Source organism: Leptonychotes weddellii, chromosome 2 (assembly GCF_054177405.1).
Source record: "Leptonychotes weddellii isolate Sample4059 chromosome 2, ASM5417740v2, whole genome shotgun sequence".
NCBI classification, from domain to species: Eukaryota; Metazoa; Chordata; class Mammalia; order Carnivora; family Phocidae; genus Leptonychotes; species Leptonychotes weddellii.
The window spans coordinates 124,683,848-124,711,545 of record NC_138370.1 but is presented as its reverse complement, the minus strand read 5'-3'; the positions used below and the strand labels follow the sequence as shown (position 1 = coordinate 124,711,545).

At 40.1% G+C, this 27,698-nt stretch overlaps 1 protein-coding gene across 1 annotated transcript; it reads left to right on the top strand.

Moving 5' to 3' along the window:
- The first annotated feature begins 5,024 nt into the window (after positions 1-5,024).
- EREG (epiregulin) lies at positions 5,025-25,239 on the top strand. Its single transcript, XM_081812282.1, has 5 exons — positions 5,025-5,091; positions 18,159-18,245; positions 20,260-20,383; positions 20,996-21,145; positions 22,138-25,239. The coding sequence occupies exons 1-5, from the start codon at positions 5,043-5,045 to the stop codon at positions 22,217-22,219; spliced, it is 492 nt and encodes a 163-aa protein (XP_081668408.1). The 5' UTR covers positions 5,025-5,042; the 3' UTR covers positions 22,220-25,239.
- The last annotated feature ends 2,459 nt before the right edge of the window (positions 25,240-27,698 follow it).

Below are 27,698 nucleotides of genomic sequence, written 5' to 3'. Positions count from 1 at the left end.
AATCTTTTTTGCCTTAGTCTCATCTGTAAAGGGGGAATAAAATATAGGGTTACATTGAGGAATAAGTAAGCAAATGTATCTTAAGCTTCCGAGTGAGTTCAAAATGTTAGTTATGAATATTATTTGCTATTAGTAGTAGTAGTATTAGGCTCGTCTCATTTAGATTTAAGAACAAATAACTACTTTCATGTTCCTTTCCACCTATAGTTCTGAATCCAAATTAAACTACAAACAGAAAATATTGTTTTTAGTGACTCTGCTCATCTAATCAGCGAATTAGCCAACCACACCATTCATTCAACATTTAAATGCTATGTAAGTTTTTAAATCTGTTGGAATCACTTATTTTTTTATAGATTTTATTTTTAAGTAATCTCTATACCAACGTGGGACATGAACTCACAGCCCTGGGGTTGAGAGTTGCATGCTTTACTGACTGAGCCAGCCAGGCGCCCCAGAATCACTTTTAATTTAAGAATAACCTCAGATTATCAGGTCAATCAATGAGAAAATGTAATTTACTATTTAGTAGACATGAAAGCATTCTCAATTTCTATTTTTTTCTACTTCTTTAATTATACACTGAAAGAAAAACAAGGGAAATTTCCATTTTGAATTCTTTTTTTTTTTTTTTAAGATTTTATTTATTTATTTGAGAGACAGGAGAGAGAGCACAAGTGGAAGGGAGGGGCAAAGGGAGAGGGAGAAGCAGACGCCCCGCTGAGCCGGGAGTCAGACGCGGGCTCAGTCCCAGGACCCTGGGACTCTGGGACCATGACCTGAGCCAAAGGCAGATGCTTAACCAACTTAGCCACCCAGGCGCCCCTCCATTTTGAATTCTTAAACTTCTTCTCAATTAAAAATGAATTAATCCAGAGAAAAAGACCCTTTTTAAAAAGTCTATGATAGAGGCTATTTAAATAAAAGAGACTATCACTACATTCAATATGTGTTTCTCCTTTTCTCTGTTTTATCTCTAGGTGGATTAAAAGTTCTTTGGATTCAGGGAAGTACCTGTATATCTCTATTGACCTATATCAATATAATAATGCCATTACAGAGACATTCAATAAATATTTGCTGAACAAACGAATAAATGAGACATGTGCCTAAATAGCATTGTATTCTGTTGATTGTTGGTCAAGGAGAAAAGCAAAACAGTCACTGTGCCATGGAAGTTATGGGGAAATAGGGAGCCCAGAATTTTGCTTGGAAATTTGTGCTTTATTTGTATTTTATATGATATTATTTAATTTAAGCATATATTTAAGTAATTATCATAAAAGACATAAATTCTTCAGTCAAATGGAACTTGTTAAAAAGGCCCCATATGACTAAATTTAGAATAAAATCCGTTTTTTCAAAAGTTGGCATCTGACAGAATAGAATTCATGTTCAAGTTCTCTTATTATTTTTTTTAAAGATTTTATTTATTTATTTGAGAGTCAGAGAGAGAGAGAGAGAGAGCAGGGGGAGGGGCAGAGAGAGAAGGAGAGAATCTCAAGCAGACTCTTCCCCAAGTGTGGAGCCAGACTTGGGGCTCAATCCCAGACTTTGAGATCACGACCTGAGCCAAAGTCAAGAGTCCAATGCTCAGCCGACTTGAGCCACCCAGGCAGGTCTTATATTTTAAATATTAAATTTAGCAATCTGATCTTGGACACTTTCCTGGATTTGTCAATGCCTTCCCTGTATTAAAGCAATCCAATACCATTCCATCTCTGTGGTTCTTGTGAAGGACTAGCTAATAAAAGACTTTAAACATTTTGTATCATATAAAAGCTAATTCACCAAAGTAGGTATGCTTAGTTGTCAGTTTGAAAAGCAGTGATTTCATAATAAACAAGTGCCATCTGCAGTCCCAAAGGGCGCTAACTTGAGAGAAAAAGCAAGAGATGAAAGAATTGCAAACTTTCTCAGTTCTCGTCTGAGGCTAGACGCTGGCTCTCTGGTCAGGCCCCAGGGTCCGCTCTGGCTGTGGTCGGTCGTGCTGATACCAGTCTGGGCCTATATGTGTATGCCACCAGTCCAGGTTCCTCACAAGCCTTATTTTTAGGACATATCCTCCCCCCGCCCCCCATGGTGGTTACAGGTTAGTTATGTATCAACTGAAAAATATACGCCACCAAGCCACCTTGAATTCAGGATCAATTTAAAATGAATATATTTTAATCATCACAATAAAGGCTCAATACGTTAAACCAGCATTAGATAGATATATTACGTATTTAGTTTATAGATATTACCTAGACTTACTAATCCCTTGGAAAAATAATCGCAATGCAGTGTTGCTCAGATTGGGAACTACTGATCTAACTGATGTCTCTAAGTCACTTCCCAGCTAAGAAATTCCCCATGACTTGATTATTGTCTTCTTGAACTGTCCTATCTTCAACTATGTTTTGTGCCTTTAAGAGGAATTACGATTGTACTTCAGACTATGTATATATATATTTAAATGAACGATTCATGAAAATCGTTCCCAATTATTAAAAAAAAAAAAAAAGAAGAAGACTGTTTTGCAGAGGCAGCGACAAATATTCCCTGACGTGTCATGACGGAGTCATTCTCAAAAACTAATGGCTAGAAAATTGAGTAAACATAGAACCAATAAAGAAAAGATTTCTTCACACCATGTGAAATCAGCACAGAGGAGAGCACACTGCCATGGAAAATTCTGGGAGAAGCACAGGGATTTTTTCGTGATGACATCTCATGCTTGCAAGGTATCAGCTACAAAGTGAAAAAATTCCTCCCCACATATCAATACCACGGAGTTGACTGTTGCACCCTGACCCCATTCTCCCCAGTGCCTTCCCACCCCATCCTTCTTTTGAGCACAAAGCACGATACCATATTTGATGAAACAGGACATTAATCAGGACTAATAAGATTCTTCTTCTTGTCACTCCTTGCAAGTTATCTAACAGCATCTTTGTGCAGAATAAGGAAACATTTCCAGCTGACACCCCATTCTTAAGAATTCTGCTCTAGTTTTTGAGACCCCTGAGCTCTTTCTTTTCCCAATGCAATCTGTAAAAAGGCATTATGTAGCCAGTGGTGGGTCCCTTTTCCAAATTCAAATTTACCAAACTTTTGATCCCTATCAATGTTCCAGAAAGCTAACCCATGACTACGATCATCTTTCCTGGCTCCACGAGTTCTTTTACAAAAGAGCAGCTAAGTGAGCAGTCGCTTACTGCCTGTTTTCTGGGTAGATTCAGAAGCTAGACTTAGGAACTCAAAATCCTATCTCTAACCTACCGTTCATTAATTCACTTAACTCATGAATACTGACCAAGTACCATCATCCTATGCATCAGTGTTGATGTACAATAATAAGTATTTTAAATGCATGTGAGCTCTGTGCTAGGCACTGTGGTAAGCACTTTCATTATCTTCCTATGAGTTAGATCCTATTATTATCTGTATTTTACATATGAGGAAACTGAGAGAGATGTAAGTCGTCCAAGGATTCACATGCAGACAAGTCTAGATGCAAAACCCATGATCTCCACCACTGAGAGGAGGACGAAGTAGTTGTTTCCAATGTGAGAGTTCTGGACATTACCAGGCACCCCTTGGGGTGAGGAAGAAAAAGGCCAAGATTAAAACAAACAAACAAACAAACAAGCAAACCACAAAAGAGAAAAGAATTAATAAGAAGAAAACCATTAAAACGTAGACAGGTAAGGAGCTATCATCACCCAGCAGATTCTACTTTCTATTCAAATATGTTTTCATTACTGCTAAATTGACTCACTTCTTATGCCCTACAGGGAATACAAGAAAAGGTAAGACAATTTATGTATTCATACAGATCTGAACATAAGGCTTACAAACATGAAAAACAAAACAAAAGAATAGAAAATGGTTTCATCACATATGAAGTGCCAGATCTAGAATTCTGTGAGCCTAGGGGGCAGACAAACAATACAGGCTGTAAGAGGTCCGAGTGAAAACAGATACCTGTGGGCTCAAGAAATCCAGGCCCTTCGGGAGTAACAGCAAACTGAGAAGGATTTCACTAGCGCCAGGAAAAAGCAGCCATTGCCCCATCCGCAAAGGCAGGAGAGCGGGAGTAAGCAAAGACATAGAGTTTTCCAGCCTGGCTGAGGCCAGTGAGACCGTTTGTCTGGTGAACTCGTAGTGGGAGCCGAGGTTGAAAGGACTGGTTTGGTCCACATCTTGACAGGCCTCGTTTGAAAGGCAACGGGACGTCATGGAAAGATTCTGTACGGGGGAGAGAGAGGACTACGGCAACATTCGGCGAAGCAAAAGCAGCAGGCTGATGGATGGCAAACAGGACAGAGAAAAGCTAATTTAGGGCTTCTCCTCATGACTCCACTTTGAAGCCATAAATGCCTGCCCCGAGCTGGAAGCCGAGCTGCTGGGAAGGAAGGTGTAGACGGGAAAGACAAACTTCAAGTCCCTCCCGCGCACGGCTCTCCAAAAGCGCCTACTGGAATGCCAACCCTGGCTGGTGGACGGACGGATTCAAGTTAGGCCTGTCACCCAGAGCAACTAAAGCCACCCACTTCAGGGCAGGTGACCCCACAGAGCAAACCGATCCATCTGGTCCACGCTCGCCACCTCCTTCCGCAGAAATCGGAGAAGCAGATGGAAAAGTTTGGGGAGTAGTCCCCGGCTAACCAGAAGGGCACTTTTTCATTCCTCAAGCACTCTCAGGTGTTCAGAAAGGGAGGATGACATCCGGACAGTCTCCGGCCACTCCTCCCCCGCGGCCTATTACGAAACTCTGGGCTCTTTGTACCTCACCCCGCTACTATGTCCCGGGGCCGTGGCCCCTCCCCGGAGCTATAAAGGTCGCAGCGCCCGGCCGTGGAGCTCACTCGCCGGACACACCGGGTGTCAGAGGGACGCGGCCGTCGCGTGGCCCCTCCAGGCTCTGTCCGCCGCGCTCCAGCCGCCGCGCCGCAGCCCCGCGCGTTCCCGCCCCCGCCGGTGCGCCCGCCGCCCGCCGTCCGGCCCCGGAGCCCGCGCCGCGCCGCGCCGCGCCGCCGCCCGCCGCGGGAAGGAGGATGGAGCCGCGCCGCGCCGGCCGCGTCCCCGCACTGCTGCTGTGCCTGGGTAAGAGCTCGCCCGCCCCGCCCCGCCGCCCCCGGCCCGCTCCCGCCCGCCGGCCTCGGTCGCGACAGCCCGGAGCTTGCCCCCAGGCTGAGGGGGACCCCGTTTCAAACGACGACTCTGGTTCGGCGCGTGCGGGTGGCCCTCTAGCCGGGGATGGACTGCGGTGGGATGGGGAAGGGGGGAAAGCGGGGTTACAAATGTCTTTCATTGAAAAATGAACTGTTGTTATGCAGCAGGAATTAATGCAGCTCCGTAACAGGCAAAATAAAAAGTTGGAAAGCCTTTGTTTCTTTCTTTTGGAGCTGCCAGTTCTAGAAATCCGGAGACCGGGGAAGCACTATTAACATTTCAAGTTTTGTTCTTTCTTGTTGCGGGGAGGGGGCGGGAGTAGAGACCAGAGCCGCGCAAAAGAGACCTTTCGGAAAGAAATGCTTTTCCTCCTGTCTCCACCGCAGTTTTCTCCAGCAAGTCTGGTTAAGTTTCCGGGGGCGCTGGCGCACGCGGGTGGCAGCTTTGCGGGAGCTCCAGGAGCCACAGAATTAAAACGTTGTCCTTGCCTGCCTGGAGCTGGAGGGGCCGGGGCGGGTCCTGGCGCTGCTCCCAGCCCCCAGACCCTCAGCACCTTGAGGCTTCCGATTTCCTCCCGAAAGCCCGCACCCAGGGAGGCTGGGCCGGCACTTTTCTCTTGCTGCTTATTGCTCCCCATCGCCTGTAATTGATGAGTGCATTTTAATGCCTGCCTTTCTATTTGAGATGATTTAGTTCTTGTGGACAGGAAGAGAAATCCTTCGTGAGCCTTCTGGTTTGAAAAAAGAGATATCGTTTCTGTCTAATTCCTCATATGTCAAGAGGAATTCGGCGGTCTATAGGAAAATTTTAATAAGGAAATAAAAGTTGCCAACCTCACATTCCTTCTGGGGATCAGCGGGGCAAATTCCCCTAACAAATTAACTCTACCTATGCAGGATGTGACAGTTAAATTATTATTTCGACACACCTTATCTCAGGGCTTGGAGACCTAATGACATGCATACTATGCATAGTTGGAACTTACACGCGTTTAGGAACAGAAGCAGAAACTGGATCTGTGGTTTCTGCCAAAACTGTGTTAAGGGTGACTTGCTAGAAGATTCTCAGTAAATAATGTGGCTTTGCTATCTTTGTTTTGAAGGCTCCGTGAAAAGAATACAATCGGAAAGGTGACAGTCTTCCTAGAGTTAGAAATTAACCTAGAGGTCAGAATGGCTCAGTGCTTTTTTTTTTTTCTTTCTACCTGTAGGGTTGCATCTGAACAATGCCAGTGTCTGTTCTGGGCCACTCATTGAATATTCTAATTTGAGACAGCAAGAGCCTATGAATAACCTGGTTACTACCCACCTAGAGAGTGTGTTGTGTGTGTTTTTGTTGTCATGAAAGAGTTTAACTGCTTTATTGCATTACTTAATTATAGTTCACCTATTTCATCAGCCGCCAAGCCCATTTCCAAATGAGTTAGGTCAGTCTCTGTTTCCCCAGTTTGTTTAGATATTTCTCTGCCACTAGGAAAGTTCCTGTTTGAAGTTCTCTATCATATCTCTATACTCCAATCAGGTCTGCAAGTCCAATCGTTTTATTCCAAAGCACATGTAAAAAAGACAAGGCCACCTGGCATTTCTGAAATTGCCTCCCCTCGCCAAACAAAAGATTACCTGGAAGTACTTTTCCCAAATGTCTGTTCTTCAAAAGAAGATATTTATTTCAGATTTCAGCAAATATTTTGTTATGGCTTTTTTTGTGTGTGTGTAATTTATGTCTATTTATGACTGGAAAAAATGTAGATGCCTTCCGTTTCATCCTCGGTCTCAAATACATTGCAGATTTAAATTGCTACACATTCATATGATCACTTGGTTACTTTTAAATTTCATAAATATTTGATATTGATGTTCTTGTTTTCTATAATGGGAAAGTATGACCCAAGTTGCCATAGAAAAGCAGGGCTAAACTGAGAAAGTTCACACCTGGATTTGCTGGCACTTTTAGTTTACTGAATTCTAAGTAAAAAGGATTGAGATTCCCCAAACTGGATAACACATTTACAAGTAATCTACAATTTTAGAACTGAAATACCATTTCTAATCTTGTGATTGGTCCAGAGCAAAGACGAGAAATTTTCATCTTGAGTTCTGCAATTAATGTTTAGAAAGGCTCTCTCTCTAAAAGCCAACATTTTCATTGATACCCAAATGGGCTTTTGATCATGTTCCTGAATACCATCTCCAAGACAGTTTAGTCCTACTTCATTGCACAATGACAGAGAACTGAGCAGAACAAACATTCTTTCCTGAGAATATGAGAAGCACAGGTCTCAATGAGACATTGGCTCAGCTCAGATCTTTTCTGTTGGCCCTGAGAGTTTATGAACTGCCTGAGTGTTGACACCACCTACCTGCCTTCCTCCATCATCTTACCATATGAACAATTTGGGTAATTGAGGTGTGTGGTTCAGCACTGGGGCTCAAATCCAGGAGGTGGGAAAGAAATGAACAGTTACCAAATGGCTACTGTGAGCTAACCATGTTGTGTGTTAAGTGCTTTATATGTATCATCTCATTTATTCCTTAAAATCACTGTATGAGGGGTGCCTGGGTGGCTTAGTCGTTTCTGCCTTCGGCTCAGGTCATGATCCTGGGGTCCTGGGATCGAGCCCCGCATCAGGCTCCCTGCTCAGCGGGGAGCCTGCTTCGCCCTCTCCTTCTGCCTGCCGCTCCCCCTGCTTGTGCTCTCTCTCTCTTTCTCTCTCTGTCAAATAAATAAAATCTTTAAAAAAATTATCACTGTATGATGTAGGTATGATTAGCTCTGTGACAAATGAAGAGACTAACCCTAAGTGAAGTCAAATACTTAGAGAGAGTAAACGGCATGGTTGTTCTGAAATAATGTGTGAGGAGCCAAAGGGTCTTAGGATTATCAGAAACATAATAAAAATTACAGGTTCTAATGAAGAAGTTTCAGGGTAGTCTGGGGGCTGCCCCAAGGCTTTGAAACTGTTATGGGGACAAGCATATGTACAAGAATGGTATCTTTATGGTATCACTCAAAATCAGGCACAGAAAGGACATGACTGTTTTCTTAAGCTGTGCTAAAACATGTTGGATTTTTACTTAACCTATATTCAGCATTTTTTTTTTAAAGATTTTATTTATTTATTTGAGAGAGAGAGAGAGAATGAGAGACAGAGAGCATGAGAGGGAGGAGGGTCAGAGGGAGAAGCAGACTCCCCACTGAGCAGGGAGCCCGACGCGGGACTCGATCCCGGGACTCCAGGATCATGACCTGAGCTGAAGGCAGTCGCTTAACCAACTGAGCCACCCAGGCGCCCCTATATTCAGCATTTTTAATCAACACAGTTCCCAGGATATGACTTTTATTCCCAAGTAGTCATTACATCATTTGACTGAGGCCTTATTTCTGCATTTGCCTAGTTGTATATTAAGTAAATCAATCAAGGAGAAGGGTATCTATGTCTTTTTCTATTCCTTGTATCTTTTTATAGTATTGTGAATTTAATGTAGTATTAATAAGGGACTAAGTTGGAATCTACAGCACATTTTTTTAAAAGATTTTATTTATTTATTTATTATTATTTTTAAAGATTTTATTTATTCATTTGAGACACAGAGATACAGAGAGAGAGAGAGAGCATGAGCAAGGGGAGAGGCAGAGGGAGGAGAAGCAGGCCCGCCACTGAGCCAGGATCTGGGACCCGGAGCTCCATCCCAGGACCCTGGGACCATGACCTGAGCCGAAGGCAGACGCTTAGCCATCTGAGCCACCCAGGTACCCCAAGATTTATTTATTTTAGAGAGAGAGAGAGCACAGCAGAGAGGAGCAGAGGAGAGGGAGAGAGGGTCCCAAGCAGACTGCCCACTAAGCCCGGAACCCACATGGGCTGGATCCCACGACCCTGAGATCACCCCCTGAGCTGAAACCACGAGTCAGACGCCCAACCCACTGCACTACCCATGCACCCCTATAGCATATTTCTGTTAACAGTGAGAAAATAAACATGCTTCCTTGGTTAAAAAAAAAAAAAGTACAATATTCACCTAGTTGCTTTGGAAAAATTGAATTTGAATGCCTTCTGTCCGTTTTTGCCCAAGAATCTTAGATTTCCTGGTTAATGATGGTTAAGAGATGCAAATGGCATGTAAGAAATCCTCTTCAAAGAGACTGTAGGTTAAGGTGTGGTTCCCACAACTGTCAGGCTTCACTCTGAATATAGGCCTATGCAAATCGTCTAAGTAATAGGGCTGTGACTGCTGCTGGGAACATTCCTTTGGAAGACAATGGGAAGACTCCCCAAAGCCCTAATAGGAGAGATCCTTAGGGAGGAGCACCCTGACAGCCATCGCCTTGGTATGGCAATTCTGGAACCTTTGAAAAATGAAGTAATGCCACTGATTCAATGTCCTCTGGCAATGCAGTTTATGGAAAGCTGGGTGTTTAGTTACAGGCCAAATAGAGATTTGGTGACATTCTAGGTTAAAGCCATGATTTTGTTAACATGGATACTATTTATAATAGTACTTTTTTTTAAAGATTTATTCATTCATTTCAGAGAGAGAGAGAGAGAGAGCAGGGGGATAGGGTGGGGTGGGAGGGTGGGGCAGAGGGAGAGGGAGAGAGAATCCCAAGAAGACTTTGCACTCAGAGCTGGTCCCAGGGCTTGTTCCCACGAGACCACCACCCCAGCCGAAACCAAGAGCCAGATGCTTAACCAGCTGAGCCTCCCAGGCACCCCTGTAATAGTATTTATGATACACAAGACGATTTGATAATTGTCCTGAAAAAAATGTTATCCCTTAATTTCTTAGGTCAAAAATCCTGAATTGTAAATTTGAGGCATGAAAGTGAGCTAAATACAAATCCTCCTGAAAATATCCTCAGGATAAGGGAGGGGGGAAGCCCCCCTCTCATATTTATATATAAACACACACATGTTTATATATGTCAAACTTTATAGTTTTGAGTCAAGAGACAGAGTGTAAAGAACACAGAGTCCATACCTCTGTTTCTTTATTTTATACTTTTAAGAAGATTTATTCCTCTTTGAGTCTCAGTTTTCTCATCCGTAAAATGAAGATCATAGCTAGGTTGTCAGGTTTTTGTATATAGATATGATAAATATGATGCTATTATAAAATAATAAAAAAGCACTTTTAAAATTAGAGCTATTGGGCGCCTGGGTGGCTCAGATGGTTAAGCGTCTGCCTTCGGCTCAGGTCATGATCCCAGGGTCCTGGATCGAGTCCCGCATCGGGCTCCCTGCTAGGTGGGGAGCCTGCTTCTCCCTCTGCCTCTGCCTCTCTCTCTCTCTCTCTGACTCTCATGAATAAATAAATAAAACATTTAAAATAAAATAAAATAAAATAAAATAAAATTAGAGCTATTATCATCATCAAGTACTTTCTTAGCCTCATTGGATCTTTATAATAACGCCCTTTTAGCTAGGAAATGTATTGTCATTCCCATTTTTCAAATGAGGAAACAGACTTACAAGGAAGTGAGTAACCCAGAGTTTAAGGTTCTGTGTTTGAATACACCGGGCCCCCTACTGTGCCCAAGCTGACACTTCACTTTTAGTGCAAGCTCTACTCATCCTTTAAGACTGAAAAGAAGTATGAAGCCTTCTCAGTTACCTGCCTCCTCCTTTCTCGCACCACTCCAAAGTAAACCTGCAGCCTGTCTTGGTCTCCTTTGCAACGCTCGCATTCCTGGTCCTGCCCTCTTCACATCCCACTGTGTGTGTCAGCCCTGTGTCTCCCGAATCCTGCCATGTTCCTCTTTGACCATCCATATTGTCATTGACTAAAACACTCTGTGTGATTGTTGGATGGATGATTCGAATGGTACTTTTCTCAGAGTCTTCACCACCATGGGTAGACTTGAAAGCTATTTTTTGAAAATGTGCTTGAGAAGCAAACTATTTCGAGACTAAGCAATAGTTGTTGAAAATTCAATTCTGTTTAATAATAAAGTTTAACATTTTTTCTTCCTTGTTTTTCTTATTTCTATCACTTGATATAGTTTGTATTTGCTGATGGTATGCCTAATAAAATTTAAGTATATCTGCACTGTACATGTGTGTGTGTGAGAGAGAGAGAGAGAAAGTGAACAAGCAGTGATATGACTGGATGATGGATAGTCAGTAAGAGAAAGAGAAGTATTGTTTTAGAAATGAAAGGAACCTTAGAGTAATCTAATCTAAATTCCATTACCCCCCCCCCGCCCCCCCGGCCCCAGTCTACCCCACTCCTTAGGTCTGTTTTCAGAGATAAGGAAACTCAGCTGCAGGGAGGTGAAAGTACTACCTGAACTAGAAGTGGACTCCGTACTTCATGGGTCTAGTGCAGGTTTTTTCGGCCTTAGCTCTATTTATATTACAGACTAGATAGCCATCTGAGCCCACATCTTTGTTGTGGGCTCTCCTGTGCATTGCAGTGTGTTTAGTAGCAACTCCGGTCTCTACCTGCTAGATATCAGTAGCGCGGACCCAGTCGTGACAGACAAAAATGTCTCCAGACATTGCCAAATGTCCCTGGTTGACAATATTACTCCAGGTTGAGAACCACTAGCTTCGTGTATTTTCCATTGCCGTAACACATCGCCACTCATAATTCACAGTTTGAATCAGTGCTCAAGTTGCCAAGGCAAACAAAATTAATATTAATGGTAAGCTGGATGCAAATACAAAATAATGCTAGTGTTTAAAAAAAATCAAGTTAGCAATTTTTATTGCTGATTTTAGTGCCAGTTGCCCTGAATAAAGATGAGTCTTTATACTTCTTACAGTCATTGTGTTGCTAACCACTCCACGCCTCCTTTTAAAACTCAGTGCTCTCTTGGATCCCCCAACACTGAACTTCCTTTTCCCTTCAGTTTCCGGGGCCATTTCTATCCATTCCTCATCACTTCTTTCTCCAAGCTCTAGTATTTTCCATTCCATGCTCTTTCCGTTGGAACATGTGAATGGCCCCTATGCCTTTAATGGTCGTATTTGCACATATGACTTTCAAATGGACTCCAAAAGTGCGTTCTTATTTCTTATTCAAGAACTGTATCCCCAAACGCCTCCTAAATATAAACAGACCACATAGGAACTACAAACTCAAATTCCTTTACTCATTATGTCTTTCCTTCCTGCCCACTAGCTGCCAATGCCACACAAAACCACTGTGTCGCCCGTGTCTTTCACTCTCTTCATGGCACCATCGTCCTTGGTATTTTCAGAAACTTGCCATCACCTATGAATTCTCTCCTTTCCTCTCCACCCACAAGTCTCTATTAACTCTACCGAGGACAGGAACTCTGTCTTTCGCATGAATTTTCCTTTCAGATTGTGTTCAATCTCTTACATATAGAAAAATCTCAATACTTACTGACCAGATACAATTTGAGACACGTGGTTACCAGAAGTAAGTCTAGGCTACGCGACTCCCCTTCTTTCCCATCTATGGAATATAACTAAGCCCTTTCCACCCTCCTGTCATACTACAGAGGCAGATGTGTCTCTCACTGAAGTTGAAGTCTCCCATGTTAACTAAAAAATATATTTTCACAAAATACAATTTCTTAGTGCTTCCAAAGTGCTAGTTGCATTACACAGATTCTATGAATGAAAAACAATTAACTTTGAGGCTTTTAAAATTACCTTTTATGTACCCATGTTTTTCATGCTCACCTATTTAAGGCTATTTTTTTGCAAATTCATTTTTGGCAGTAGGCTCCCATAAAGAATGAATGATATGATTGTCAATATAGTTTTAAAAATACCATTAAGTATTCAAAGCTTCAGGCCGCAGTATGGCCATAATTAAAAGAAGGCAAATGGCAAACATTCCAGACTGTTGCTGTTTAGGAGATTTTTCTTTCAAAACAGGAATGTGATAGTAATTTAAATTTCTGAATTGGGTCAGTAGGGATGGGTGTGAGAAGCAAGATGGAAGGGAGTGAATGTAGAAAGGGTTGTAAAAAGACTCTCCCATGGAACATCTTGAAGAAAAGAATATTTTCGATAAAACATTTGAAATAATACTCTAGAGATGAATCTTTGGCTTTTAGGGAATGCGAATCCTATATTTAGAGCTCTTCATCATAAAATTCCCAACACCCAGATTAATATAAATTGTACCCTTTCCACAAGAGTTGATATGCATTCTCTTATGAGAACACTTCCATTATGAATATGATATGCATCTTTAAATCCATTTTTAGGTAAAATAAACTATATCCTCACATTTTAACTCACTGATTTCTTGACTGAATGGCTTTAAGTATGGTCTTGTATGCTGACTAAAATATATGAGCACATTGAAGTATGACTTAGGAATTACTACTAGAACTGAAGAGTATTATTTAATGTTTATGAATTAAAAAGCATGGCCTATTAAATCGTTTCTTGCCATTTGACAAGGAAGACCCTATGGCTACCTTTTAAAACTCAAAATTAAAAGAAATACTTATTTGTAACATACCAACTTCTGGTTTCATCCAGTTTTATTTGAAATAGTTCTAGTTTTTTTTCACATTTATTATTTAATGAAGCTTAGTTACAAGGTTAACACTGAAAAACTGTAGAAAGAGGATGGTGGCTGGAAAAAGGCAAGGTTTATATTCTCTCTCTCTCGCTGTCTCTCTGTAGTTCTCTGGAAAGTAGGCTGTCACTAAGAAACACTGACAGTAGTTCTTTTCAGGATCTGATGTGCCAGGGTGAAGCCAGATCTTTTCTAATAGTGGATTTTAATTTTAAATGAGAAGGCATTTGGAAATGTTGAAGGCATATTCACCCACAAGTCCTAACAAGCCAAGCCTACTCTGTTACAGACAAATCCTCAAATTATAGACTGCCATGGAAGAAGGTAGGAAACTAACAGTCCATGAGCAGGGGAGACATGTGACCACACCAAAAGCATGAACAAAGCGGATTTTGCTACCTGTTTGGGCTGGGCAAATATTATGATTCATTATGAGTTTATAGTTCTGGTCTAAATATTCTAAAAGTTTAAGATGGGAAAATAAGGTGCATTCTTTTCATTCTGTAACCTATCTCATTTTACCTGGGCTCATTTTGATTTGCTTCATTGTTATTCATGAGAGCCATTTTATCCCTGAGAATTGCCAGTTGACTTTGCGGAATTGGCTCAGTCAGCCAATCACCGAATCCCAGCCTCCTTCTAGATGAGCCCCTCCGTGTAGTTGTGAGGAAGCAAGGTCAGAGGGAACCATGTGAAATAAGGACATTTCCTACCTCTGGCACTCCTCTTGACTGTTGGGCAAGCACTTCTTAGTGCCTCCGGGCCCATGGCATTTAGTGATACCCCCATTCGGATGAGGATCCTCAACCTCTCCCACGCACAGTGCCCCAATATTGTGTAAGGTTGTAGGCTTGGCCCTGACTCACAGAGTAGAGGTGATTTGTATCCTGTGAGTCACCTGCACCACTTCCTGCTGGCACATTTGAGATTTCATTGAAACACAATCTCTGAAAGGTGAAGGCAGAGAGATGAAGAGGTGTGCTTCAAATTCCTAAAACTCATTTGGAGATTTGACAGAAATAATGGCCTCTAAAGGAATTTTGAGTTTTAAAGCATTATTGAAACAGAGTCCCAAAAGCCAATTTTGAGTTTACAGATCATCTACCCCATACCATCTTGCACACAATTCCTCTATACTTTATTCATTTTTTTTAAAGATTTTATTTATTTATTTGTCAGAGAGAGAGAGAGCATGGGCAAACAAGCAGGGGGAGCTGCAGGCAGAGGGAGAAACAGGCTTCCCGCAGAGCAGGGAGCCCGATGTGGGACTCGATCCCAGAATCCTGGGATCATGACCTGAGCCGAAGGCAGACGCTTAACTGACTGAGGCACCCAGGCCTTGGGGTACTTTAGTTACCAACGTAGAGTTTGCCACCAGATAGGTTTTCTGACACATTGACACTATCCCAAGGTCTTAATATCATAGTGAATTGTTTTCTTAGCAGAGACCCATGGTCAAGGATCAAAAACTCAGAGATAGTATTTGCAATTGAATCATAGACCATCATTGTTCAAATAACACTAAATCATGAAAAAAAAAAACACCTGTAAGATTAAGGAAATATATGTATAGGACTTTAGCATCCATTCCTTCCCTCTCTGATTTTAAAATAGTGAGTAGTGATTCTCAAGGGTGACAGAGTGGTGGATATCAGAACTCTCCATGGGTTGCCTTTTTCAATATTTTGATCAGCTTCACCTACTGTTCTGCTTGAGTTTGCAAGGGCGTGGGGCAGCGATGAAGTTGACAGAAGCAAGCTTTAAAATCACTCTTTTAAAGCACTAGAGCTGTGCAGAGGGACAGGAGATTTAGCAACAGTTTTGCTATTTTATTGGCTGTATACGTCCATGACAGAACTGCAGCCTTTCATTTGAGAATATTTAAACTTATTTACAATTTCATCTGTAGAAGACCCGGATGTTGAATTCATGCAGCGAGTCTCATAGAAACCATCCCTGAGCCATGGACTATGTCCAAGGGAGCGTCACAGGTTAGGAGAGCCCAGTTTTTGTGGAGGCACGCCCTGCATTGAACATCCTTTAATTCACAAAGACAAATATTTCACCTGTGGCCTGACCAGGTGGAACCAGTGGAAAATCTAACAACTACTAAAAACCTTAAGAAAAAAAAAAAGACTAAGGAGCAACACCCGAAAACAATTAGCTGAATTCTGTAATAGTCTCAGGTTGCTGTTGTAAACAGATCCAGACAGGAAAGGCTAGTCTTTGATTTCCACAAAAGACAGAGAAACGAGCCTCAAATGTATGTTTGCACGGTGGCCCGGGCTGTTGGGAGAATTTCTTGGTGGGAGAATTGGTAACGTTTTTGCCAAAGCCTCTCTCAGTTGAGGAAGCTTGGAGGCATAGGAGTGTCAAGGATGTAAAAACACACATCTAGAGCTCCAGTTTGTGTTGAGTGGACTGTGTACGCTAAAGGGTTTAATTCTTTGATAGAAAAAGTTCATGGCAGAATTAAATTGAGAAGTAGAACAAAATTGGCTTGTGGAGAGCCCACTCTCCACAAAAAGCTACGTAGACAAAGTTATCTTTTTCTATCTCTGTTTGAACGACAATGAAATCCAAACTTTAGCCATTTTTTGTTGTCATTTAAGAAAGATGATTTATGTTTCCTTTAAGACCAGTGGAAGCAGCATTTATATTGTAGGAGAAGTATGGGGTGGGAAGGAGATAGTTCTAAATTTTCCAAACAGTATTGTCAAATCATTGAAAGATTATGAGTCTTGCTGAACAAAGATAGATTCCTAACTCTTATTTTTAAGGTCACTAACTATATACTCAGTCTTGGACATTTAATTTAACTGCACTGAGGTTGTTTGGGGCTAATAACTACTTAATAGGATTGTTCTAAGGGTCAAGTTTGAAACATTATGAAATTATAAGCTATGATCCTGATGTGTAATTTCATTTTTAGCACCTCAATAATATGCAATATGCTTAACATATACACGTCTCCTCTGATTGAGAAAAAGTAAAATAAAATCCTTTCTTACATGGATTAAATCGTTCTTTAAAATACCCAATTACAAAGAGATTTGCAATCTTGTTATAGACCAGTAGAGGGCACTACCCACATATGGTGCTAAAACTAGAGGCCAGATCAAGAGTATCATGGAATATTTGTGGGAGTCTCTGGTGTGCTAGGCATTTTGGAAAAATATCATTTCATTTAATTCACCCCCAAACTCTGTGAAGTAGAGGAAACTGAGATCCAGAGAAGCTAATTAATTTTTCCAAAATCACATAACTCAAGCTTTCTCCTGGGATTGCCTTTCCATCATACTTTGTTGTCTCCCTATGGGATTAAAGGCCCTGCTTCAATTATATTTGCCCTGGTTTGTCTGGATGATGGTCACTATCTTCTAGTGTTATTACCTGTTTCCAAGTTCTATAATGTGGCCCATTAACAACATTGCTATGCACTCTTGGGAAAGTTACTTAAACTCTCTCTGTCTCAGTTTTCTCTCATGTCTAGCGGGGATAACAGTAGTATCTTCTTCAAAGAGTCACCGAGTGAATGAAATGAGATAATATAGATAAAGAGGATAAGAACCACGCCTGCATACAGTCCACGTTCAAGAGTGTTAGCTGCTGCCAATTATTGCAACTAATGGTCTCACCGCCATTCGTATTGACTATATAACAGTTACTCATATCAACTAGAAAGAAGGGTGAAGTGCAAACGCCCAACTCTTGAACAGAAGCAGCTAAATCCTCTTCAGGTGCAATTAAAAGGATTCTTCTTATGCTTTCTATGCAATTCAGAAACTACTTGAGTCATTCTGGAGCCTGTTTTCCAACATTTGTCTTTCAGGTGGCAAACACACAATAAAAAACCTCAGACTTTTATTGGACTGACAGAAACTGGCTTCTGGGGCTCCATGGTTCATGTAGGATGGACGTTCATTCCCATATTAGATATGTTCTGATTTCCCTTAGATTACATTTTATTAATTAAAATCTACTTTTGCACATAATACAATGCAAAGAGTAATGTAGGCACTTAAATCAACAAGGAACATATCTAAGGTTGAGAGTCTTGTTTTGTTGTCACCGGCAATAGAACCTGACTTTTATTGAAGTCTTCTTTCGTGATAGGTTCTACCTTGGAGCATTGCTCCGAACACACTGTGGAGCAAAATAACGAAAATCCTACAATTTCGATTGCTAAGCTTCTTAGGAAGTCAAACTTCACTATCAGGTCTTTGACATTTAGAGCTGGTCAGACCTGTAACCAGGAATGTCATGCCAAGGTTTTCACCCTTGGACAGGGAGCCGGGGGCTCATTTATTTTCAATTATGTGCCTGTTTTCACGAATTAGTTTCTCTTATGGTTTCGATGGATCGAATTTGAATTCTTGAAATAATTAAAACAACCCTACAGTACTGTGATTATGTGGAAATCTGATCAAGGTTTCTTTCCTTGAAGCACTGTTTATATATTTGTTTCCTCCCCACCCCCGCCATAAATAGGTCTCCATCTCCTCCAAGCAGTTCTGGGCACCACTGTGATTCCTTCCTGCATCCCGGGAGAATCCGAAGATAACTGCACAGCATTAGGTAAGCCCAGCTTTGCCAGCGTGGCACCAGAGCCTCACGTGTTCATAACAGGAATGTACTCAAAGAGGACAGATATGTGACAGTGTAGAGGAAAGGGGGGTGAGAGCTGCTATGTTAGAATCATTTCTTAAACACCCTTATGAACTAGTGGTCTGAAAAAATTATATAAAAGGATAACTGGTGGGAGAGGGATGAGGCATCTAGTTATATAGAAAGATTGGATCTTAAAGCGATAGGAAACAGTGAAAATCAGATTCTGATTTCATTTGGCTTTGCTGGGAAACCGTTGTTAGAGGTTGGATCCCAGGCAAAACAGGAAAATTTAAACTTTGTACACAGTAGATAATCAATATATTTTGTTATTTTTTGTAAAAGGAATAAATGATGTCCTTTCTTTCTGGTTACAATGTTCATTCAGAAAATATTTATGGAATACTTAATACCTGTCAAATGCCGTGCGTAGGCATGGAATACAAAGAGAAGTAATGCACTGTTTCCCTCAGGGACCCCTGAGGACTCTGGATGTGGTTCAGGAGAGATCTGCTTTAGATTCAGTCTGAGTATTGAGTCAAGGGTTATCCTGAGGAACTAGCGTATTTCCAAAACGATTTCACCTTCGCTCTTGTCCTCCTTTCTGTTATGACTCCACTATTTAGGGTTTTCTTTTTGAGTTTTATTTAAATCCCAGTTAGTTAACATACAATGTAATATTAATTTCAGGTGTACAATATAGTGATTCAACACTTCATACATCACCCAGTGCTCATCACAAGTGCACTCCTCAATCCCCATCATCTATTTCACCCATCCTCCTGCCATCTCCCCTCTGGTAACCATCAATTTGTTCTCTATAGTTATGAGTCTGTCTTGGTTTGCCTCTTTCTCTCTCTCTCTGTTTTTTCCCTTTGCTTATTTGTTTTGTTTCTTAAATTCCACATATGAGTGAAATCATATGGTATTTGTCTTTCTTTGGCTTATTTCATTTAGCATAATACTCTCTAGCTCCATCCACATCATTGCAAATGGCAAGATTTCATTCCATTATATACATACATATGTATATGTATGTATATACCACTTCTTTATCCATTCATCAGTTGGTGGATACTTGGTCTGTTTCCATAGTTTGGCTATTATAGATAATGCTGCTATAAACATCGGGGTGTATGTAACCCCTCAAATTAGTATTTTTGTTCTCTTGTCCTCCTTCATCATTGGGCTCTCTAGAAGTTTGATCTGCCTCTCACCTTTTGTTGTTGTTGTTGTTGTTGTTGTTTTGTTTGTTTGTTGGAGCAGAAGTATTATAATCAAGATACTATTGTTCAATTATTTCATAAGTATCCTTCACATTTTGGTAACTAAATCATCCTAAAGTGAATTTTATATAAGTTGCAACACTATTTCTAATGAGGCTCCTATTTCATTGTTGTATTTGTCTAACCCAGGCATCTGTAAGTCAAGATTTGTCTAGTTTAGTTCTCATGGTTACAGATGTTGGGAAGGCTTTGATTGATTTCTTTGACGGTAGCCTCAAAAATTTGGGAATGTGCGCCAGAACATGCCTTCCTGGCTTAAAACCCATTGTAGAATTTTGCTCTCTTGAATTAATTAATGGATTCAGTTTGCAATTCCTTTGGAATAATGAACTGCAGAATTATTTTGAGATTTGAAAAAAATCAGGCAAACTTAGGGTAAGTGAATAACTGTGGAGGATAATGATTTTTGTGTCTTAACCTTGACTTTTCTATCCTTCAAGATTCTCATTTAGTGAATTAAATCCCCAGGTCTTATTTTGTTTGTTTAGTCTGTTGGACATTTTCCTTAGGGGGTCAAATGTTTGTTTATTGGTATAGAGAATATGATAACTAGAGGGACTTCCTAGTTCTAAAAATTCTCCTCGACTGATTGGCACCTGACCTGCTTTGCTACAGTAGCTCAGTGTTTATTATAGGAAAGGGTAATTAATCTTTAAAGAAAGCAGCAGAATATATCCAACTTTCCATTCCCTTCACAGTTCAGATAGAAGACAATCCACGTGTGGCTCAAGTGTCAATAACCAAGTGTAGCTCTGACATGAACGGCTACTGTTTGCATGGACAGTGCATCTACCTGGTGGACATGAGTCAAAATTACTGCAGGTAATATGCCAAAAACAAACAAAACCCAGTGGTTTTTTTTTTTAACTTATATTCTCTATTTTTTTTATTTTTTGAAGTTGACCTATATTTCCATGGGCTATAGTTTATACATACTATTACCATGCAGTTATACATGCTATCAGGAACTCTACTAGGTGAGTTTTTTAGAGTTAGGGAACAAACAGTAGCTCTCAAGTCATTCAGATACTTCAGGGGTGCAGAGTGGGGAGGGCATCAATGCTTCCTTCTCATACTTGCCATGATGGTGGTTCCACTGGGCCTCTACATCAGCCCGTTTTATGAGTTAATTGCATTGATTTTGACAAAAAGCACCTCAAACCTACAAAACTTAAAAACAGCATTGGAGATTGTCAGCCACCCTGGCAGCTGAGCCAGCCTGTCCCTTTACCACCAGGGTTGAGCTGAGAGCTGAGAACTCTCTTTACCAATGTTGGCCCTGCTCTAACGTCAGTCTTCGAATGCCTCTTTACAACTTTTGGCAAACCTTGTTGATTTCTTGCATTACAGTGTGAGATGAGTTCTTAAGCAACTAATTCATAATAATAATTTCTTTTTTGAAGTAACTGATCTTTTTCTCGTATTTTCCTTTAGGTGTGAAGTGGGGTACACTGGTGTCCGATGCGAGCACTTCTTTTTAACCGTCCAACAGCCCTTGAGCAAAGAATATGTGGCTTTGACTGTGATTCTCATTATCTTGTTTCTTGTCATAGTCGCTGGTTCCATATACTACTTCTGCAGATGGTAAGCCAGTGTTTTTTAACCCCGCTTCTATAAATTATTTTTATACAATACAGACTTATAAACTGGGTAGAACTATGGACCAAGTATTATTTCGAGGGATAAGATGGATTCTCAGTGATGGTATTTACAAAGAAGTTTCAGTGGCGGGACATATGGATTTGACTCTACTATTAACTCTTCTATTTCTTTCTTTCTTTCTTTCTTTCTTTCTTTCTTTCTTTCTTTCTTTCTTTCTTTCTTTCTTTCTTTCTTTCTTTCTTTTTTTTTTGAGATAGAGAGCAGCAGAGCACGAGAGAGTGAGAAAGAGATCATGAGTGGGGGGCAGGGGCAGAGGGAGAAGGAGAAGCAGACTCCCCGCTGAGCCAGGAGCCCGATGTGGGACTTGATCCCAGGACCCTGGGATCATGACCTGAGCTGAAGACAGACTCTTAACTGACTGAGCCACCCAGGTGCCCCAGAAATACTGCTTTTTCATTAGGAAAGAAAGAAGAAAGAAAAGAAAGAAAGAAAGAAAGAAAGAAAGAAAGAAAGAAAGAAAGAAAGAAAGAAAGAAGGAGGAAGGGAGAGAGAAAGAAAGAAAGAAGAAAGAAAAAGAAAGGAAGGAAGGAAGGAAGAAGAGAGTGGGAAAATTGAGAGAGAAGGGAAGCGAAGGAAAGAAAAATGAGAGAGAAAGAGAGAGAATGAAACACCCAGGCTTAAATTTGGTCATATGTTCTCCTGGAATTTTATAATTTTCATGACATGTTAAAGTCTCGGAGAAGTCCTTTAACTGTGTTTCTCCATTCCCTCCCCAAATTGTTTGACCACAGAACACTACCCCTTTCTCCTTCCTTTTTTTCTCTGGTCCAGCCTAAACCTGTTGACCTTTGTCATTTTGGAAACACTATGCTGATGTACCTTTTGAGTCTGTATGTTGGTTTATTTTGTTAGCATGCTTTGTTCTTATTACTATTAACTACAGTGCTAACAGTTTCATTTCTGAATATTTCTAGGTACAGAAATCAAAAAAGTAAAGAGCCCAAGAAGGAATATGAAAGGGTGACGTCAGGGGATCCAGCATTGCCACAAGTCTGAATGAGGCCATCAAGTACCAGCAGGGATGGTTATGCACGCCTGGTTATGTTAATATTCCTATTTTATTAATAATATTTATGTTGGATCACGTGGTAAGTCGACAATGGCGCACTTTTAATATATTTGGACAAGTTTTTTTATTTTTGTTTTATTTTTGACAGACTATTTGCTAATGTATAATGTATAAGAAATATATAATACAGAAAAAAAGTCAATATTTTTGTAAGAAATAATTTCCTGGACTAAATGCTTTAGCTCCAAAGCTTAGTTGCCAGCTACGCCATGTTTAGGAGTGAAGGGCGTCCAGTTTGTTGCTCAGGAAGTGTCACAAATGACAGATTTCTGTTAAGCCTAAATATATGGTCAAATCAACTCAAATAAGTGTATTTTCCTACTCCAATTAGCGATAACTGGTTTGACTATATTGTAGTTTGATGTATGACTTGGCACGATGGTGTTATGTATCAAAACACTAATGTGATGGGAATTGGGGAGAAGCAAATCTGGATCCTGTGCTAAACGCTACACACTGGGAACAACCTAAACTGGGGAGGACTGTGTCCCCCTACGCCATCCTCCACTGTGGCTCCATGTTTAGTGGCCTGGAAGGAGGGTGGGCAGTTCCTTACTCTACCCACAATTCCTGCAGATACGAGTCACCCATCTGCAGCTTCTCCTTGCATTAAATGAATTGACAACTTCATTTTATACCATCTTTCATGTAAATAGTAGGCATTTTATAGCTTCGTGATGTTTCTTTTCTTTTCACAACATTTATGTGAGATAACTGTCACTCATGAGACAATTAAAAAAAATCCACACTAGGAGCCCGAATTTGGGCTTCTTTTCAAGGGTATTTCTTTTCATAGGGACTTTGATTAAGAATCCTAAGATTAAGTCGCAGTCCAAAATTTGAGGGACTAATCACCATTTAAAAAATAAGAATAATTCTATCTATTGTCCAAAGATGGTAATACAGTTATTTCATCTTCTATGCAAGAGAGTTTTAACTTAAAACAATGCAGTTAAGTAGTTCCTTCTGCAATTTAAAATTATATGGTTAAAGTAATCTCCTGATATAGGATGTAGAAGAAATAGATCACAGTGTATTTTCCCAAACGAGCAAATTCATTTGAAAACTTCTGAAATTTGGAGACTTAACCATGCCTTCTTTTGGAGACTGAGATGAAACCAGGGCCCGGTTTTCTGTCTTTTGTTTATTTTGAGGGGAAGAGAAGAAGGTTTCTCGTGTGCTTGAGACCATGGTCTCAGTGAGTTAATAAGGGTACCTGGGGCAACCGAATAAGGAACCGCAGCTGTCAACACCTCCCAGTCTCAGGGGAGACTGACTCATTGAATACTAGACCTATGGGTAGAGTCTCTCAGCATCACACACCTTGTTAGGGAGGGTCTATTCTTTTTCCACCTTTTTTCCTGGGAGGTGCTAGGGCAACAAAGAGAAAAGAAACAATGGCTGACTTCTGAAGTGCCAGGTGCCAGGATTTGCCTCCATATAGATCCCTTCTTTCTCCCCTTCATTTGTGCCCGGTGCTTTCGTATGACCCTTTCCCAAAGTGTTGGATCTGGTCCCTTACTATTAGGGGAAAAACACACACGTGTGTGTGTGTGTGTGTGTGTATAAAATATACATATATAAAATATATATATTCATATGCAAAAACACATGTACACATGAGCTCATAGAATTATAGTCATTTGTTGCTCTTTCAAAAATAGATGAAATCTAAAAACAAGATGAAGAGAAATAAAATAAAATTCAGTGAGATCTAAAAGGATATTTCTGGCTCCCATTTAATATAGCTGAAGTCAAATGTGCTATGTAAGAACACATCTTAAGTCCTACACATTCTTACTGACACCTACTAGATGTAAATGAAGTCTGCCTATTTTAAGTGATCTTGATGGTGTCAAAGAAAACTGACTTACTGAGAATTCAACAGCAATTCACTTATTTAACTTACAAAAAGGGAGTTACATTGGTTTATCTTAAACATCTCAATTCATATTATGTAACTAATTGTAAGTAGTTTGAAGTGTTTTTAATTTTAAGGATGCCTAAAAAAACTAGCCCCTGTAAAGACTAAATCTATATTTATAAATGTATATTAAATAATAAAGAGATATGACCCAGATTGTGTCCTATGGGTGAAAATAAGTCAGAAATAATTGTTTTAATGAGGGTAATTCTGAGCTGACATAGCAGATGATTGCCATCAGCTCAAATTTCCTACAAACAATGGAAAGATTTGGGCTGATATTTCTCTTCCTTATTTTACAGATTTCTCACTATATATATTTCTAGAAGAGGCTATATATATCCAATGTACTGAGAACAAATGCTATCAGGCATTAAGTCAATTTTTATGTTGGAAATATACATACTAGTTTCTAATTTCTGTTGAATTCAGTAATCTTGTTTTGAAAAGCTCATGTCTGATCTGCATTGTCATTTTTGCTCCAATATCCACTCTGTAGACTTCGGAGGGAAAAAATGTGTTTAACTTGCTACCCAATATTTTCTTATTTTTTTTCTACTCTTATTCATATGGGAGAAAGGGAGTAACAACTTGCAAAGCAGTGTATGTTTTTAATGTTTTAGCAAAAAGTAACTTTACCTAAAACATGTCCGTTATTCAAAATGGATGACGCTAACTGTAAGATAGCGTATTTTTCTCTTTGCTGTTTTTGCACTCTTTAATTGCACTTTTTGAGTTTGAAGAGCCATTTTGGTATACAGTTTATATTGAAGATGCTATGGAACATAAAGTTGTGTTGCATGCAGTTTAAACTAACTTATTTGACAATGGATTTTATCAGAGTACTGAATTGTATCAATTTGTTTGTGTTCAATATCAACTTTGATAATTGTGTACCTTAAGATATTGAAGGAGAATATAGATACTTTACAAGATGTTGTTAATGTTTATTTATTTTTGTTGGGAACTGGAAAAAAACACAATTGAAAAATAAAAATGCATTAACTATCGTGCATAAAAGAGTTTCACTGATAAATGGAGTTTTTTTCTTTTTTTTTTTCCATAATAAGTAAAAGCAGTGACAGAACTACAATGTGTTTAGATATAAAGACTTAGAAAGATAGAAAGATAATACTCTTAGTTTGGGAAAGCCTCACATAAATTTATTATACTTCTGACCTACCACCATGAAGAATTTCTTTAAAATAAAAGGAGCTGCATTCGTTATAAAATTTTAGTTGTTATTATTTTTTAAAAGAATATGTTCAAGGAGTATTCAAAAAGAATATTTCTAGAAAGAGTTGATATCTACTGAGCAGTAATTTGTGAGAGAACACATCAGCCAGAGTGTGTCTCATGATTCCTTCAGCATCGGCTGACTAAGAGGCTTGGCTTCCCTGGGGCTTCCCAGCAAGAAATATTGGTCCCTCTGAACCTCAGTCACAGTGATGGCGTCCTTGGTACATACTTCAACAATGTGCAGAGTGCTCTGTCCACTCCTTGGATCGTTTCATCAGCTTATGCAGAGGGCAAAGAGGCATAACTATGACCATTTGATAGGGAGGGAAAGCCATTTGTCCAGAATCCCAGTGGTAGTAAAACATGGAGCTGGCATGAGAAGTAAGGTCTACTGATTCCCCAGTTCTGGCCATGTCAGGCCGCAGAGACTTCCTGTGAGTTAAGTCTCAGATGCAGTTTAGAATTTTCTGAGGAGAAACACAAGTTCTTGTAAAATGAAATCTTGGGATCTCACAGAACCCTCAGATTGACTCTGTTCAAAGTCTGAGAACCCAGAGGGTTAAGGAAAAGGGCTCTCTGAAACACTGTTTTCACTTGGCTTCTAGGACATGACCCTCACCTGGTTTTTCACTTGCTGCTCAGTCTCATGCAGGATCTTCCTGAGTAACTCCTATCCCCCATCACTGGCATGCCCCCAGATCCCCATCTTGGGAATTTTTTTCTGTATATAGCCACTCCCTATTTTATTTCACAAAGTCCTGTGCCTTTAATTATCATCTATATACTGATTCCTCCCAGCCTAAATATTTCCTCTGAGTCCTAGACTTCTTTTTTTTAAATTTTAAAATCCAATTTAGTTGACATATAGTGTATTATTAGTTTCAGGGGTAGAATTCAGTGATTCATCAGTTGCATAGAACACCCAGTGCTTGTTACTTCAAGTGCCTCCCTTAACGCCCATCACCCAGTTACCTCATCCCCCACCCACCTCCCATCCAACAACCCTCAGTTTTTTCTCTATAGTCAAGAGTCTCTTATGGTTTGCCTCCCTCTGTATTTTTATCTTATTTTATTTTTCCTTCTCTCCCTCTATGTTCATCTGTTTTGTTTCTTAAATTCCACATATGAGGGAAATCATATGGTATTTGTCTTTCTCTGACTGACTTATTTCGCTTAGCTTAATACCCTTTGGTTCCATCCATGTCATTGCAAAGGGCAAGATTTCATTTTTTTGATGGCTGAGTAATATTCCAGTGTGTGTGTGTGTGTGTGTGTGTGTGTGTGTGTATACCACTTCTTTATCCAGTCATCTGTTGATGGACATCTGGGCTTTTTCCATTATTTGGCTACTGTAGTCCTAGACTTCTTTATCCCACTACCTATGTAACATTTCCACTGGATATCCACTAGACACTCAAAAGTAACATGTTCAGTAATTGATATTCCCCTAAAACATTGTTCCTTCTAAAATGTTGCTATCTTAGTTCAATTTAATTTCATCCTTCCTGTACCTTAGGTTGAAAACCTGGTATGATCCTCTGGAGGTGCCAAATGACTCACTTTCAAGAGATTTCAGAGAGGATTACTCTCAACTTTTTACAACAATGTCAAAATTATTCATTTTGAAGAGATTATGCATAAAGAAGAAAATTCCAGGAAACGAAAGTTAGAATATCACAGTTTTCTAAAGAAGAAAATTATAGGCCCTTAATTTGACTTTGATCAATTCTAGAACATATTTCTCCCCAAATGGCCACAAGACATTATAAAACATAAGTGCTGTTCATTAGGTTCTAACATGGATTTATTAAGAAGGAGACATAAAACATGGGTCTCTTTTCAATATCCCGTCTGGTCACCGGCTAGTGCTAACTACTCATCATAGGAAACCAAACACAGATAGCCCATTCAATTTCTCTGAATTTCAGAGATATATTTGGGAAAAGTCTTCCAAATATTTCCTATGAGCCTGAAGTGCAAAGTACCTATTAAGAAAATTCTTAATCTCAGGAAACAAACTGAGGGTTGCTGGAGTGGTGGAGGGTGGGAGGGATGGTGGCTGGGTGATAGACATTGGGGAGGCTGTGTGCTATGGTGAGCACTGTGAATTGTGTAAGGCTGTTGAATCACAGACCTGTACCTCTGAAACAAATAATACATTTTATGTTAAAAAAAAGAAGAAGGTAGCAGGAAGGGAAGAATGAAGAGGGGGAAATCAGAGGGGGAGACAAACCATGAGAGAC

Coding starts and splice junctions, on each gene's coding strand:
- EREG (XM_081812282.1), top strand. CDS start 5,043: ATGGAGCCGCGCCGCGCCGGCCGCGTCCCCGCACTGCTGCTGTGCCTG. Junction 5,092..18,158: donor CGCACTGCTGCTGTGCCTGG/GTAAGAGCTCGC, acceptor CGCCATAAATAG/GTCTCCATCTCCTCCAAGCA. Junction 21,146..22,137: donor ATATACTACTTCTGCAGATG/GTAAGCCAGTGT, acceptor GAATATTTCTAG/GTACAGAAATCAAAAAAGTA.